A 13,653-nucleotide genomic window follows, 5' to 3' on the forward strand; every position below is an offset into this window, starting at 1 on the left:
TTTGACACAATATAAAAATTTCATAAAAGAAAAACATAAATGAAATATAATAAATTGATATAAAGAATAAAATGAGTCTAATGAATGATATGAATAATGTTGAATATTATAATAGTAGTTGATTGTATTTGAATAAAATAAATAAAGAATAGAATAAAGAAAATAGAGAAATAAAGAGATATCAAAAGAATTGAAATAATAAATTTGAGTCAATTGAATAAATCCATAAAGTATTATATTAAATATAGAATTGAAAATTGAAATTGACAATGTTGAAGAAATTAAAAATTTGTTATTAAAAACTTGATGTGTTTTAATAAAAATTAGTTCTACCACAAATAAACATACTCCTTAGAGCTTCTAGAAGAAGGATTATTGAATGAGATTATACTATAATGAACAAAGAACAATAGAAACTAATTCCATTTATACTTAATTTATTGCTTTTTATTATTTAAATTTCAATTTTTCTCTTTAGGAGTCTAAGTTTATTTAATCAAACCATTGAAGTATTTTCATGCTATCAACTGTAAAAATTGAATCATTTGAACAAAAGTAATTTGTTCCTTTATCTGTTGGGTCAGTATAGTATTTCCAAAAACGTTCATTTGAAACTAAGAAGCTATTAAATACTCCAATGAATAAGAAGCCACTAACAGTTAAAATACTTTCATTGTCTAAATGAATTTTAAGGATTGGAGAAATAACCTTTCTTTTAAATTTCATTGGGTTGTGATATGGGTTGTTCAAAGAAAAAACAAAGTGATTATAGTCTTTTTTGGAATATTCTCCCATTTTTTTAGGAACAACTTCATGAAAAGAACCAAATACATTTCCATTCCAGTCTTTTATGATAATCATAATATTATTTCTTCCACAAATAGAACTCCAAATTTCTTGGTTTAAAAAAGACTTTTTCTCAGAGTCATAAATTACCAAATACTGACGTTTATGACAAAAAGAAGATAATGTTGTTGTCATTAAATTAGATGGTTGGTTTATTAATAGTGTATTAATTTTATTTTGGTTTGTGTGTACTGATTTTTTGTAAGACTCAACATCTTTTTCAATTTCTTGTTCAATTTCTTTCTGAGTTTTGGTTTCTTTTTGTTCTTTTTTAAGGTATAATGTAGGAGTGATTTTTTGCTTACTGTTTTTTAATTTTTCTTGATAGTTGATTGATTCACATTGATGTTTTGTATTTTTTATTGTTGGTTCTCCATAGAGATTAATATTTCCATAATTAACTATATTCATAATTAATACAGCGTTATTAGTACTATGTTTCATTTGATTTTTTATGTTTCCTGTCATGATATCTCTTTAAAGTTTTTTTAAATTACAATTCTTTGTTCTGTTCAATAAAATAGATTTGTGTTATAGTTAAAAAACTATTTAAACAAAGAAAAAATTTATAAAAAACTAAACAAAAAATGTTTTAAAAAAATCAAATTAATTGAGTTTGATGTATTTGATTTACTCAATAATTAGTATTTCATCATATTGAGAAATGAATGGATCACTTTCTTCATCACGTTTTATTTCTAATGAAATAATTTTTTTTTCAAACATTATCAATTTAATTATTCTTCATTTAACTTGTTATTTGACTTTTATTTTGATTTTAATGATTATTATAATAATTCATTCTTTCTGTTGATGTTTTACGATGAATATATTAATAACACTATGACTTTGATTAATTTTATTTATTATCAACAATTACTTTTTTTTATAATACCAATATATTCAACTAAAAACTATGAACATTAAATATATTTATCTGTTGGAAAATAAATAAGTAAATAAATAATAACAATAAGATACCAGTCTTGAATAAGCATTATCTTACTAGAGAAAGTGACATAACCAAAAAATAACTATTATTAAAAGATTTGAAGAAATTAAAAATAACAGCAATAATTAAAATTACTAATTCATATGAATTTTTACTTTGAAAATTGGTTTAAATATAAGTTAAAAGTAAAAAAAAATAGAAAAGTAATAGAACGAAGTTACTTGTAATATGTGGATGGAATTTCTTTCAAGTCATCTGGTAATTCTTTCATTTGTACTGCAAATCTTGATTGAACTTCTTTCAAAACTTTTTCATCTTCTTCAGTATCAATAAATGAAATAGCAACTCCTTTAGTTCCAAATCTTCCAGCTCTTCCTACTCTATGCAAGAATTGATCAGAGTCTAAAGCCATATCAAAGTTAACAACCAAATTAACTTTTTCAATATCAATACCTCTTCCACATAAATCAGTTGAAACTAAAATTCTACTTTCACCCTTTCTGAATCTCTCAAACTCTCTTTCTCTTAAATATTCTTCCATCCTACCATAAAGAATACCACATGGATATTTTTCTTTCTTTAATCTTTGAACAATAGCTTGACAACGTTCTTTACGATCAGCAAAAATAATAGCTTGATTGAAATCAATTTCATCTAATATTTCTCCTAATTTATCTTGCTTTTCCATGTCTTGTAATTTTTTACTATATAAGTGAAGTCCATGAAGGAATAACTTTTCTCCATCATCAATAAATACCTCAAATGGGTTCTTTAAATACTTACGACATAAGGCTTTATTTTGTTCAGAAATAGTTGCTGAAAACATCATCACTTGTTTATTCTTTGAAGAGCTCATAAACAATGACATGATATCAAGTTCAGATTTAGATGAAAGAATTTTATCGCATTCATCAATAACAAAGGTATCAAGTTTACTAAGATCTAATGCCCCAGAATTATTTAAAGAAGCTAATCTTCCTGGTGTACCAACAATAATAGTTGGTTTTCTATTTTTTAAATCATCTACATCATTTGATTCTGGATTTCCTCCAATATAACTAGCTGTTTGAATATCTTTACCAATTGACTCAACAAGTCTTTTTTTCATTCTATCAAATTCATTTTGAACTTGTCGAGCAAGTTCACGGGTATGACAAATAACAATAGCAGAAACATGATCCCCTAAGAATAGCCCTTGGTTAAGAATTGATAATACAAAAACAGCTGTTTTACCCATACCTGATTTTGCTTGGCATAATATGTCTTGACGTAACAATGCCTTTGGAATTACTTGTGACTGAACTTCAGATGGATGTTCAAATCCACAATCAGTAATAGATTGCATAATTTCTTTTTTCAATCCCATTTCTTGAAATGAAACTGTACCGACATAAGTGTCTTTGTTTGATGGTTCAACTTGCATTTTAAATGTTTCAGATTGAACAAAATCAGGAATTTGCATTGTTGGGTCAGTCATTGGGGTTGTTTATATTTTTAAGTTTTATATTTTTTAAACCCCTCATATAAAAAAAAACAAACCTTTTTTTTTACTTTTTAGAAAAATTATGAAACACTATAAAAGGTTGAGGAATAAAAAACTAAGAAACATCACTTTATTGAGAATGAGTGAAGAGATTGTATCACAACTTAATTCTTTATTTGTTAAAGATGAAATAAATGATGTTGAATACGCTTCGTTGATTGATAATCTTATTCAATATAATGATCCAAGAACAAAAGAATATCAAATTTTTATTAAAAGTAATTTTTTGAAATTAATTAAACCATATGACATTGATGAATTTATTTCAAATTCAGATTATATTACTTCTGCAACAAAGGGAGCTTCATTATTATTAGATAATCAAGAAAACGAATCTTCAAAATTTAGCACTATTCCATTAAAAAGAGAAATATTAGTTTCTGATGAAATTCCTGTTATTAAAAAGAAACAAATTACTATTGATGATTCTGTTCCAAACCCACCTCAACCTAAAAGAATTCAAACTAAAAATGAGACAGGATTTCAAACAGCAGCAGAAAGGTTGTATCAAGATGAAATTAGAAAAGGAAATAACCCACAAAAACCGAAGAAAAAATTCCAACCACCTTATAAAAAAGATAATATTCAAGAAAATAAGGAAAAACAAACTAAGATTAATAAACAAAAGAAAGGAGATGAAACAGAGGATTGGATAGAAGATGTAAATGGAGTACCATTAGATGATCCACGATTAATTAATAATGACCCTTCATTATTAACAAAGATAGTTCATGAGATTTTAGATAAATCTCCAAAAGTTACATGGGACGAAATAGCAGGATTAAAAAATGCCAAAAAAATTGTGCAAGAAGCAGTTATTTGGCCAATGTTACGACCTGATATTTTTACAGGACTAAGAGCACCACCAAAAGGATTATTATTATTTGGACCACCAGGGACTGGAAAAACAATGATTGGTAAAGCAATTGCAAGTCAAAGCAATGCCACTTTTTTTAATATATCAGCGTCTGCATTAACAAGTAAATGGATTGGAGAAGGAGAAAAGTTAGTACGGGCACTCTTTGCTGTTGCATCATGTTATGAGAGAAGTGTTATTTTTATTGATGAAATAGATTCGTTGTTAAGTGCTCGAAGTGAAAGTGAACATGAGTCAAGTAGAAGATTAAAAACAGAATTTTTAGTTAGGTTAGATGGGGCAGGAACAGACGATGAACGAATTTTAGTTGTTGGAGCAACAAATAGACCACAAGAAATAGACGAAGCAGCAAGAAGAAGGTTAGTAAAGCGATTGTATATTCCATTACCAGATATTGAAGCACGAATGACATTAGTTAAGACATTATTAAATAAAGTAAAAAATGAAGTAAGTGAAGAAGAAATTAATATTATTGGAGAGAAAACTGATGGTTATTCTGGAAGTGATATGAAAGAACTTGTTAAAGATGCTGCATATGGACCAATTCGAGAACTTAATTCATTACAAATGAATATTATTGATGTAGATACATCTCAAGTTCGACCCGTTCAATTAAAAGACTTTATTGATTCATTGAGAACAATAAGACCATCAGTTTCACAAGATGATTTAGTGGAATATATAGATTGGAATAATAAATATGGAAGTGTAAGTTCTTAAATGTAATATTTTTATAATAACCATTTTTTTGGTATTTTTTAAAAATAAAGAAATAATTCATAATTGAAAATCTAGAAAAAAAAAAGAACTAACAAGAATAAAAAGATCTGTTATAATGATTGAACTGTTTGTTCTTTAATAAAGATAAAAGAAGTTATTAACGCTCATTATTCAGTACTCCAATTCAATATAGTAAAGGAAAAAAAGGAAAATTTAACGAAGGAAGTATTTCATTAATTAATAATAAAATTATATGTTTAAAAAAAGAAAAAGAGGAATTTACAATTGATATTCAAAAAGCTATTTTAATTAGAAATGGAGATTTAATGAAAAAACTTGAAGAACAACAAATTAATAAATCATTTCAAATAAATACTGAAAAAGAAAATTATATTTTTTTATTTAATGATTTTGGAAAATTTATTAATTGGTTAACACAACTTGGATTAAATATGAAAATTAGTGGAACATATGGATATCCACTTCGTGTAGCATGTTTAAAATCAGGATGGAGATATCCTGTTCCATTTTTTAGAAGTATTCAATATTTAAGATATAATGGAGGAATTACCACTGAAGGAATTTTTAGAGTTTCACCAAGTAGAGATGAAATGATGGCTGTTAAAAAAATATTAGAGTCAGACACAACTTCTCAACCAATTGATTTTGGAAATGTTCGTATTGCATCAGCTGTTTGTAAAAATTATTTATCTTCTTTGGATGATCCAATTATTCCATATTTTAGATACGATGAATTTGTTAAGTGTGGTAGATGTGTTGATAAAAAAGAACGTATTAAACAACTAAGAAAATTTCTTGAAAGTCTTCCATCAATCAATAAAAATTGTTTATGGTATTTGATTGATTTTTTACACTTAATTTCAATCAATAAAGCTATTAATTTAATGGGACCAATGAATCTTGCAGTTTGTTTTGGACCAGCTTGTGTTAGAAATCCAGATTTAACATGGGAACAAAGTGCTAATGATCTAAACTTAATTCAAAATGCATTTGAATTAATGATTGAATCTTATGAACAAATATTCAAACATATTAAAGAAGAAAATGAAATGATCTAAAAAGAAATGTAATGAATTTATTATTTTTTTTTTAATTTGATTTAAGAAGAGAAAGATCTAAAGAACCCATTAGTTGTGGAATGTGATGATTAATATAACATTCATTAAATGTTTGTTCTGGTGCAGAGAAACTAAAACGAACATAAACATCTGGGTTTTTGAAATAAACATATTTTATCATACATTTTACTTCATCATTTTGAATTTTAGTCTTACAAATATCACACCAACAATCATATTTTCCATATTTCTCAGTTTTTTGAGAAATCATTTGAGTTGTTTTTTGATTTTTTAAATTTAATCGTTCCATATTAATAATATCTAATCCTGTCTCTTTTGGAACTCCTGTTAATGGAGTTACATTAATAAAAAATCTACATATTGCCTGTTTATCAATAAACATTGATGGAAGAATATCACTAATTAAACCATATTCATCAGCTGAATTAATTGGTAGGAAAGATGGAGAAAGAGAAATACTATATTCCGGATTAAAATGAAGATATAATGGAAATTTATCTTTTAAAATTAATTGTTCATGACTATAATTTGAAAGAATAAGAGTAAATAATGGAGTTATATTTGCATTTTCATGAAGTAACCCAAACCATACTGAATAGAATGCATTATTATATTGATGATAAGCAAGATAATGATTTTTAACTCCATAAATATTATTTGGTGAAATAAATGAAAGAATTATCCATGAAATAGAATTACAATTTAAAGTAATAGTTGTTGTTTGAATTAATCCCCACATTTGTTCAATTCTTTTTTTAAATATTTTTTCTGATGAAACAATATCTTTTCCAAAACTAAGATTAATTGTATTGATAATATCATCATCATAAATTTGAATTGTTCCAGTATAAAATACACCATTTCTTTTAAAATGATTTGGAACTCTAACTTTAAAATCTTCTTTATATATTGTTTGAGTTACAACTCCATTGAGTATTAATTTATGTGATTGTTTAACATTAGAAAGATCAAATCCTTTAAGAATTTCTATAAGTTCATCAAATGAAATAAAAGTAGTTGACATTAATTCAAAGAAAACTTTATTATATTCAAAAAATAAAATTCCCATTTTTGCTTCTTGTGTTTGTTTTGAATAAAAGAAAACCTTTAATTTAAAAGGTATTATAATATCTTTCCATTCCCCAATAACTGAAAGAGAATCATTGGGTCCCATAAATCCAAAACTTTGAAGTTCATTTATAATAATATCATTAACTGTTTCTTTAATTGATATATTTCTAACTTGAAGAAAAAAATTTTCGTTTTCATGAATAAAACGATATTGTTCTGTTAAAGATTGTTCACCTCCTTCAATTGTAAATTCATCATTATAAGTAAATGTATAAGAGAATAATTTTGACAATAATTTTTTTCCCATTTAGTAAATGTTCAAAATATTGAATTTTTAGTTTTTAATAAATAAAAAGATGAAGAGAAAAAAATAAAATTACTAAAAAGATTGGTCCTTGAACAGACCCTCCAAAAATTCCTTCATCTTCAGTAAATCTACTAACACGGTTATCTTTAGTAAAAGGCGAAAGATAAGATCGATCTTGTTAGTAGTGAAGATTACTAATTTCTTATTTCAATTATTTAATTTAATAAACATTATTTTTCTTTTTAAAAAATTATGGGTTTTTATCTATATTTTTTTTTTTACGTTTTAATTATTTGTGATTATTTAAAAATATAATACTAATCTAAAAAAATATTATCTCATCTTAAAAATATAAAAAGATAAATGGCAGAAGAACTTATTCAACAATTAAAAGAAAATGAAAATGGTTACATTGATGATATTTATAAAAATCATTCTCATCAACAAATTGAAAATACTACATTACAACAATTAAAAGGATTTCTTGCTGATAAGTCTGATGAATTAAAACAAGCTGTTTATGATAATTACCAAGAATTTTTAGCTATTACTAGAAGACTAGAAGAAATTGAACAAGACTTTATGACAATTCACACACAATTTAATGCTATAGGAACTGAACTTGATGAATTAAATCAACATTATGCAACTGAAATGAGAGAACAACAATCTAAATTAGATAAATTAATTACAGAACGATCTTCATTTCTTAATATTTCTAATTCATTAAATAATGAAAATAATGATATGACTAGTAAAATACCACAACTTAGAAAAGACATTAAATATATATTAGATGCACCAAGTTTACTTCAAGTATATCTCTCTCAATGGAATTTTGATGAGTGTATTAAAATTCATGATAATGTTAGACATTTACTTAATAAAAATAATGATTTAAAAAATGTATTAAAAGGACATGTTGCATTAGACCAATTTGAAGAAATGATTGATCATATTGTAGATAAATTAAAAAAGAGATTATTTGATTTATCTTTATCATCTCGTCAAACAGTAGTAATTATTAATCATTTAAAAAAAGTAACAAATGAGGAAAAAGCTATGTTAATTTTCTTAGATGCAAGAACAAAAACAGCAAAAGAAAGAATTGAAAGAGAACTTCATTCTGAAAACTTAAGTTTAGTTACTCAAAATGTTTGTTCATTTGCATTTCCATTAATTAAATCTACACATAGTGTATTTGTTACTTCATTTCCAGTTGCTCCAACATCATGTTTTGCATCATGGAATATTTCCTTAATAAATTTTGTAATGAATAGTTTAGAAAAGAAAATTGCAAATAAAGAAGTTAAACAAAATTCAATTAAAGTTGATTGTGTTGATAAAATTATAACATTATATGATATTGTTCCTCAAGAACTTTCATTAGTATTTATTGTAAGAAAATATTTATCTAATATTGTTCGAAGTTTATCTAAATCAAAAGATGAAATTGATCCTAAAATGATTCAAAAATTAACAAGTCATGGATTTGGTTTTCCATTCTAATTTCACTTTACTTCTTTTAAAAAAAGTTTTGATTTTTTTTATAAAAATTTATTAAATTATTCATCTTCACCTCCAAGCATATGATATTGTTCAATGTAATTAGGGTCTTCTCCATCTGAACAATCTTCATCTTCACTTTCTTTTTGTTTTATTCTTTCTTCAATTATATGGATTTGAATTAAATTATAAGAGATGTAACAAATTAAAATAATTATGAGTATAGAAATAATGAAAAACAGAAGAACAACGATATTATTCATAAATTTTTTTTTTTTGAGTTATTTTTTTTTAAGAAAAAAAAGGGTTTATATGAAAACAAAAATCTTTTAAGAATCTAATTGAAGAATGAAATTAACATTCAATGGAAGTGATAGTTTAAATAATGTTTATTCAAGTATTGAAGAAGTTTATAAACTTGTTAATAAAAATGATTGGTATCAATTAGATAAAAAAGTATGGGATAATATGGAAAGTAGTGATAAAGGAATGGTTGATGGATATACCAAATTAATTCCGATAGATGAAAGTAATAGTCATACTTTTTTAAGAAATATTTTAATTAAAATGAATTGTAATATTGAAGATTGTTTAGATCTTGGAGGTGGAGTTGGAAGAGTTACAAAAGATGTATTATCTCGTTATTATAAACATATTGATGTAGCTGATCAATGTTTAGTTCATGTTAATAAAGCAAAAGAATTAAAAGAAACACTTCCATCATTTAATGATGCATTTGTTTGTGATATGCAAAATTTACAATTAAATAAACAATATGATTGTATTTGGATTCAATGGTCAATTCTTTATTTAAGAGATGATGATTTAATTGATATGTTAAAAAAATGTAAACAACATTTAAAAGAAGGTGGAATAATTATTATAAAAGAAAATGTTGGAACTGATGGATTTTATTGGGATCGTTCTGATAATTCTTTAATGAGAACAGTTGAACATATGACTCATTTATTTGCACAATCAGGATTACAAACATTACAAATTAGAAAAGACTTAAATTATCCAACACAATTTTATCCACTTTATGCTTTTCTTCTTCAATAATCAAAAAAGCAATTTTTTATTATTATTTTTTCATTTTACTTGCAAATGCCTTCCAACTATTTTTTTTTGTTTCTAAATCCTCTTCTTCTTTTTGTTGTCTAAATTATTTAAATATTAAATTGTTTAAATAAATAAACAAAAAAAAATAACAAACTTCATAAGAGATTTTAACTGATGTCTTTTTTTTCTTTTAAGTAATAAATCTTTTTCAGTGTCATTAGGTTTTGGTTTTGTCCATTTAGGTAATTCAGTAATTGTTTTTTTAGGAAGTTTTCTAATTTTAATTTTAGAAGTATTTATACTTGATAATTGTACTGAATTAATGTCACTAAATGGTTTAATTTTATCTAATGAAACAAGTTGATTATCACGAGGACCAAATCTGACCCAATACATTTGATTATTTGATGGTCTTGTAATCATTGCAGCAAACCATCCATTATCTCTTTGACTCCATGCAATAACTTGGTCATTTGGTTTAAAGTAAATGGTTTTTGTTTCATTTGTATTATTAGAAGAACTGTTGTTTGTTAGTTTTAATTCTTCTTTTGAAGATAAGATTGTCAAACGGTATTGTTCTAATTGTTTTTTCAATGTATTAAGTGTTGTTTCTGCTTCTTTCTTTAATGAAAGAATTTCTTCATTTGTTGAGTCCTCAACTAATAATTCATTAAGGTCTTTTAAGTCTAATTCTTGTTGAGTGATTGCGTTTTCTAATTGTTCAATTTGTTCCATTTATTTTTTTTTAGTTTTAGTTTTTATTTTTTTATTTTTTATAGTTATTCTATGAATTGAAGGTTGAACATGTTAGAAATATCACTAACATTATAATAAATCAAAGCTTTGAATTATCAGTTATAATATGATTATGATGTTGGACTTACTTAGAAATTATCTTATTCATTCTTACATAGATGAAAGTGATTATTATTTATTATGATGAAATTTCATTTATTATATTAGAAGAATGGGTATTTGTAAAGATGGCATATGGTTTACTTGTTGGGGGAGTGAAAGATATTTGATAATGAATGGTTTAAATTGAACTTATGAGTATTATCGAAGGAAAAGGATATATTGGGGATGGTTAAAAATAAAAGAAATTAATCATAATAATACAGTAATAATAACATAATAACATGTTCATTCATTACAAAATAAGAAAATAAAGAATGAAGAAGTTTTAATATTCATTAAGCTTCAAACAAAGATGAGGTAATTCCTTAAATGAAGAATAGTTAAGTTAATGAAGTTTGAAATGATATTAATTCAAAGGAAATAAGGTGTGTTGAAGAAAATGAAACATTCACTTCTCAACGTGATGAAAAGCTAAAGAATAATTGAATAAATGATGAATAAACATTCTTAAGGCATAATGAAGTGGTTATTCCTTGATGAACAAAGAAGAATAGAAAATAAAAGTAATACCACTTAATTGATCATTATTTATTCTTATTAATATTGGTTGTAGTTATTCTATTATCATTGAGGTATTTTCATAAAACAATGATATTTAGGGTTCTATTTTTTCTCTATTATTCTAATTTTGATCAAAATATTCTTTCCATCGTAAACCGAAAAGAAATGAAACATGAAAAGATTAAGGAAAAAGAAATTAAAAAACAAAATTACTTCAAAAAAGATAAAATTGAAAAAAATTGTATAGAGATAATTACAAGATCCCAAAATACTCCATGTTATTCGTTTTTTTTTTTAGTTTTTCATAATGAATTTTTCTATTACTTTTCTTGTTCTTTTTCTATGAATTTTCGTTATATTTTATATTAATTATAATAAAAAGAATAATAAAAAAAAATTCAAAATCATAGTTTAATAACATTGAAACTAAAAAATCGAAAATTGTAAAGAAAATTCATAATTTATTGTAACTTATAAATGGAAAGGAAAATATAAACTGATAATTCAAATGAAAACAAACTTAGTAAAAGGATCTCCTACTTTTAATGAAATTGATTCAACACCGATTGAAAATTCATCAGAATATAAACTTAAATTATGTTTTTGTCCATTATGTTCAACAGGTATAACAGCACTAGGAAATAGTGATGGTAGAGGAATAATTTCATGGCAACATATTTGTAGAGTAATTCTTTTTTCTTTAACTGTAAAAGAAAATCCTAAGAAATTCTTTTCTTTAAAAGGTGATATGCTTTGGTTCGTAGTTGATCATTGGTTCTTATTTGGAAAACTTCACCAATTTAGAACAAATCCTAATAAATGGAAAAAAGCTTTTCTTGATGCTTTAAGTCATTCAACTTATTTTGAAAGTGGAACTGGGTTTTTAAAAAAGCCTGGTTATTGGAAATTAACAAACACAGCTGTTCCTTGGGATGAGAAAATAGATTATTTTTCTGAATCAACTAAAACAAAATTACAATTACCTATTATACTTGACCATTCTTTAACTCATTCTACATTATCTTCTTCTTCAAAATCTAAAATAGAAAAATATTGTATTGACGCTTGTCAATCTTTTAACAACGCATTATCTTCATTACAAAATCAAATGAAATTTTCTAATTCAACTGAAAATTTTGCACTTATGCATCAATTGAAAGAAGTTCAATCTATTATGCTTAAAACTGAACATATCATTTCTTCTATTAAACAATTAAATGTTACTTCTCAAATTATTTCTTCCTCTTCTTCAAAAGATGCTTCTTCTAATTCTTTCTTCACTTCTTCTGATCAGGAAGAAGAAGTAAATCCTTTTGATAGTTTTAATCCTCAATGGTGTTAATATTTGTTCATTCTAATTGTTTTTTATTATCTTTTTCTGTTTCATCTTACTTACTAAAACATTATAGTATCTTTTTTTTAACTCTTATAACGAATATCTTCTAATATGTCATTTTTACTTCATTTGGAAGATATTGTTTTCTTCATTTATAATAATTTGAAATTTGTTTAGTATTTAAAAAATATGACAATTTTAAAATGACTTTTTTGATTGGATGTTTTATTACCCTTTTTTGTATTTTTGAGTTATGATTTAATGAATTATATTATTGCTTTGTTTAGTAATAACTTTTTAAGTACAATTGTATTTGAGAATATACATAACCATTTGATTTTAAGTTGAAATTGAAAGTTCTATAAAAAGATTTTTCTTTGGTATATCATTCTATTTTTATTCTTTGGTATTTATTTCATCAAAGATGTATGTTGAATTGAATACATTTGATATTCATAAAGAATAAAAATGAGTTATTCTTTCCATTCTCTGTTAAAAAAAGTATTTGTACGTTATAGAATAATATATATAGCTATACACAAACTTAATATTTAAAAATAACAAAAGTATATCACTTAAACAAAAGTAATAAGTCTTAATAAAGAATGAATTAAAAAGAATATAATGTAATAAAAATGAGTATGAAAGATGAATTATACTTACTACTTTTATAGACATACAGTAAAAATAATAAGAATAAAAGTATATTAGATATATTACAGAAATAGATTATTTTATTGAGATGACAAATATCATTCTCAACTTATAATTTAGTTCAAAGAATTAATAATTTGTAATTCATTATTGTTAATTAGACAAAGTATTTTTTAAATAATTAATTATAAAATCATTAATTATAAAATCAAAGATAAAATCAAAGAAAGAAAATGGCAACGAAAAAAAAGCAAATAATT

General features: G+C 24.3%; 9 protein-coding genes across 9 annotated transcripts; 5 read left to right on the plus strand and 4 right to left on the minus strand.

The window, feature by feature from the left end:
• Positions 1-492: 492 nt before the first annotated feature.
• Positions 493-1,314, minus strand: ENU1_092660 (hypothetical protein; the record flags this gene model as incomplete). The annotated part of the gene is made up of 1 exon (XM_008859081.1): positions 493-1,314. One exon carries the CDS (start codon positions 1,312-1,314, stop codon positions 493-495), a length of 822 nt encoding a protein of 273 aa, XP_008857303.1.
• A 701-nt stretch (positions 1,315-2,015) lies between these two features.
• On the minus strand, positions 2,016-3,275 carry ENU1_092670 (DEAD/DEAH box helicase, putative; the record flags this gene model as incomplete). The annotated part of the gene is made up of 1 exon (XM_008859082.1): positions 2,016-3,275. The coding sequence occupies one exon, from the start codon at positions 3,273-3,275 to the stop codon at positions 2,016-2,018; it is 1,260 nt and encodes a 419-aa protein (XP_008857304.1).
• A 145-nt stretch (positions 3,276-3,420) lies between these two features.
• On the plus strand, positions 3,421-4,938 carry ENU1_092680 (ATPase, Vps4 oligomerisation domain containing protein; the record flags this gene model as incomplete). The annotated part of the gene is made up of 1 exon (XM_008859083.1): positions 3,421-4,938. The coding sequence occupies one exon, from the start codon at positions 3,421-3,423 to the stop codon at positions 4,936-4,938; it is 1,518 nt and encodes a 505-aa protein (XP_008857305.1).
• Positions 4,939-5,113: 175 nt separating this feature from the next.
• Positions 5,114-6,017, plus strand: ENU1_092690 (RhoGAP domain containing protein; the record flags this gene model as incomplete). The annotated part of the gene is made up of 1 exon (XM_008859084.1): positions 5,114-6,017. Exon 1 carries the CDS (start codon positions 5,265-5,267, stop codon positions 6,015-6,017), a length of 753 nt encoding a protein of 250 aa, XP_008857306.1. The 5' UTR covers positions 5,114-5,264.
• Positions 6,018-6,048: 31 nt separating this feature from the next.
• ENU1_092700 (hypothetical protein) lies at positions 6,049-7,416 on the minus strand (the record flags this gene model as incomplete). The annotated part of the gene is made up of 1 exon (XM_008859085.1): positions 6,049-7,416. The coding sequence occupies one exon, from the start codon at positions 7,414-7,416 to the stop codon at positions 6,049-6,051; it is 1,368 nt and encodes a 455-aa protein (XP_008857307.1).
• Positions 7,417-7,779: 363 nt separating this feature from the next.
• On the plus strand, positions 7,780-8,925 carry ENU1_092710 (hypothetical protein; the record flags this gene model as incomplete). The annotated part of the gene is made up of 1 exon (XM_008859086.1): positions 7,780-8,925. The coding sequence occupies one exon, from the start codon at positions 7,780-7,782 to the stop codon at positions 8,923-8,925; it is 1,146 nt and encodes a 381-aa protein (XP_008857308.1).
• Positions 8,926-9,270: 345 nt separating this feature from the next.
• ENU1_092720 (methyltransferase domain containing protein) lies at positions 9,271-9,984 on the plus strand (the record flags this gene model as incomplete). The annotated part of the gene is made up of 1 exon (XM_008859087.1): positions 9,271-9,984. One exon carries the CDS (start codon positions 9,271-9,273, stop codon positions 9,982-9,984), a length of 714 nt encoding a protein of 237 aa, XP_008857309.1.
• A 22-nt stretch (positions 9,985-10,006) lies between these two features.
• ENU1_092730 (hypothetical protein) lies at positions 10,007-10,719 on the minus strand (the record flags this gene model as incomplete). Its single annotated transcript, XM_008859088.1, has 2 exons — positions 10,007-10,082; positions 10,139-10,719. 2 exons carry the CDS (start codon positions 10,717-10,719, stop codon positions 10,007-10,009), a joined length of 657 nt encoding a protein of 218 aa, XP_008857310.1.
• A 1,192-nt stretch (positions 10,720-11,911) lies between these two features.
• On the plus strand, positions 11,912-12,745 carry ENU1_092740 (hypothetical protein; the record flags this gene model as incomplete). The annotated part of the gene is made up of 1 exon (XM_008859089.1): positions 11,912-12,745. The coding sequence occupies one exon, from the start codon at positions 11,912-11,914 to the stop codon at positions 12,743-12,745; it is 834 nt and encodes a 277-aa protein (XP_008857311.1).
• Positions 12,746-13,653: the final 908 nt, after the last annotated feature.

The sequence above is a fragment of the Entamoeba nuttalli genome (genome assembly GCF_000257125.1).
Source record: "Entamoeba nuttalli P19 unplaced genomic scaffold asmbl_4079, whole genome shotgun sequence".
NCBI classification, from domain to species: Eukaryota; Evosea; order Mastigamoebida; family Endamoebidae; genus Entamoeba; species Entamoeba nuttalli.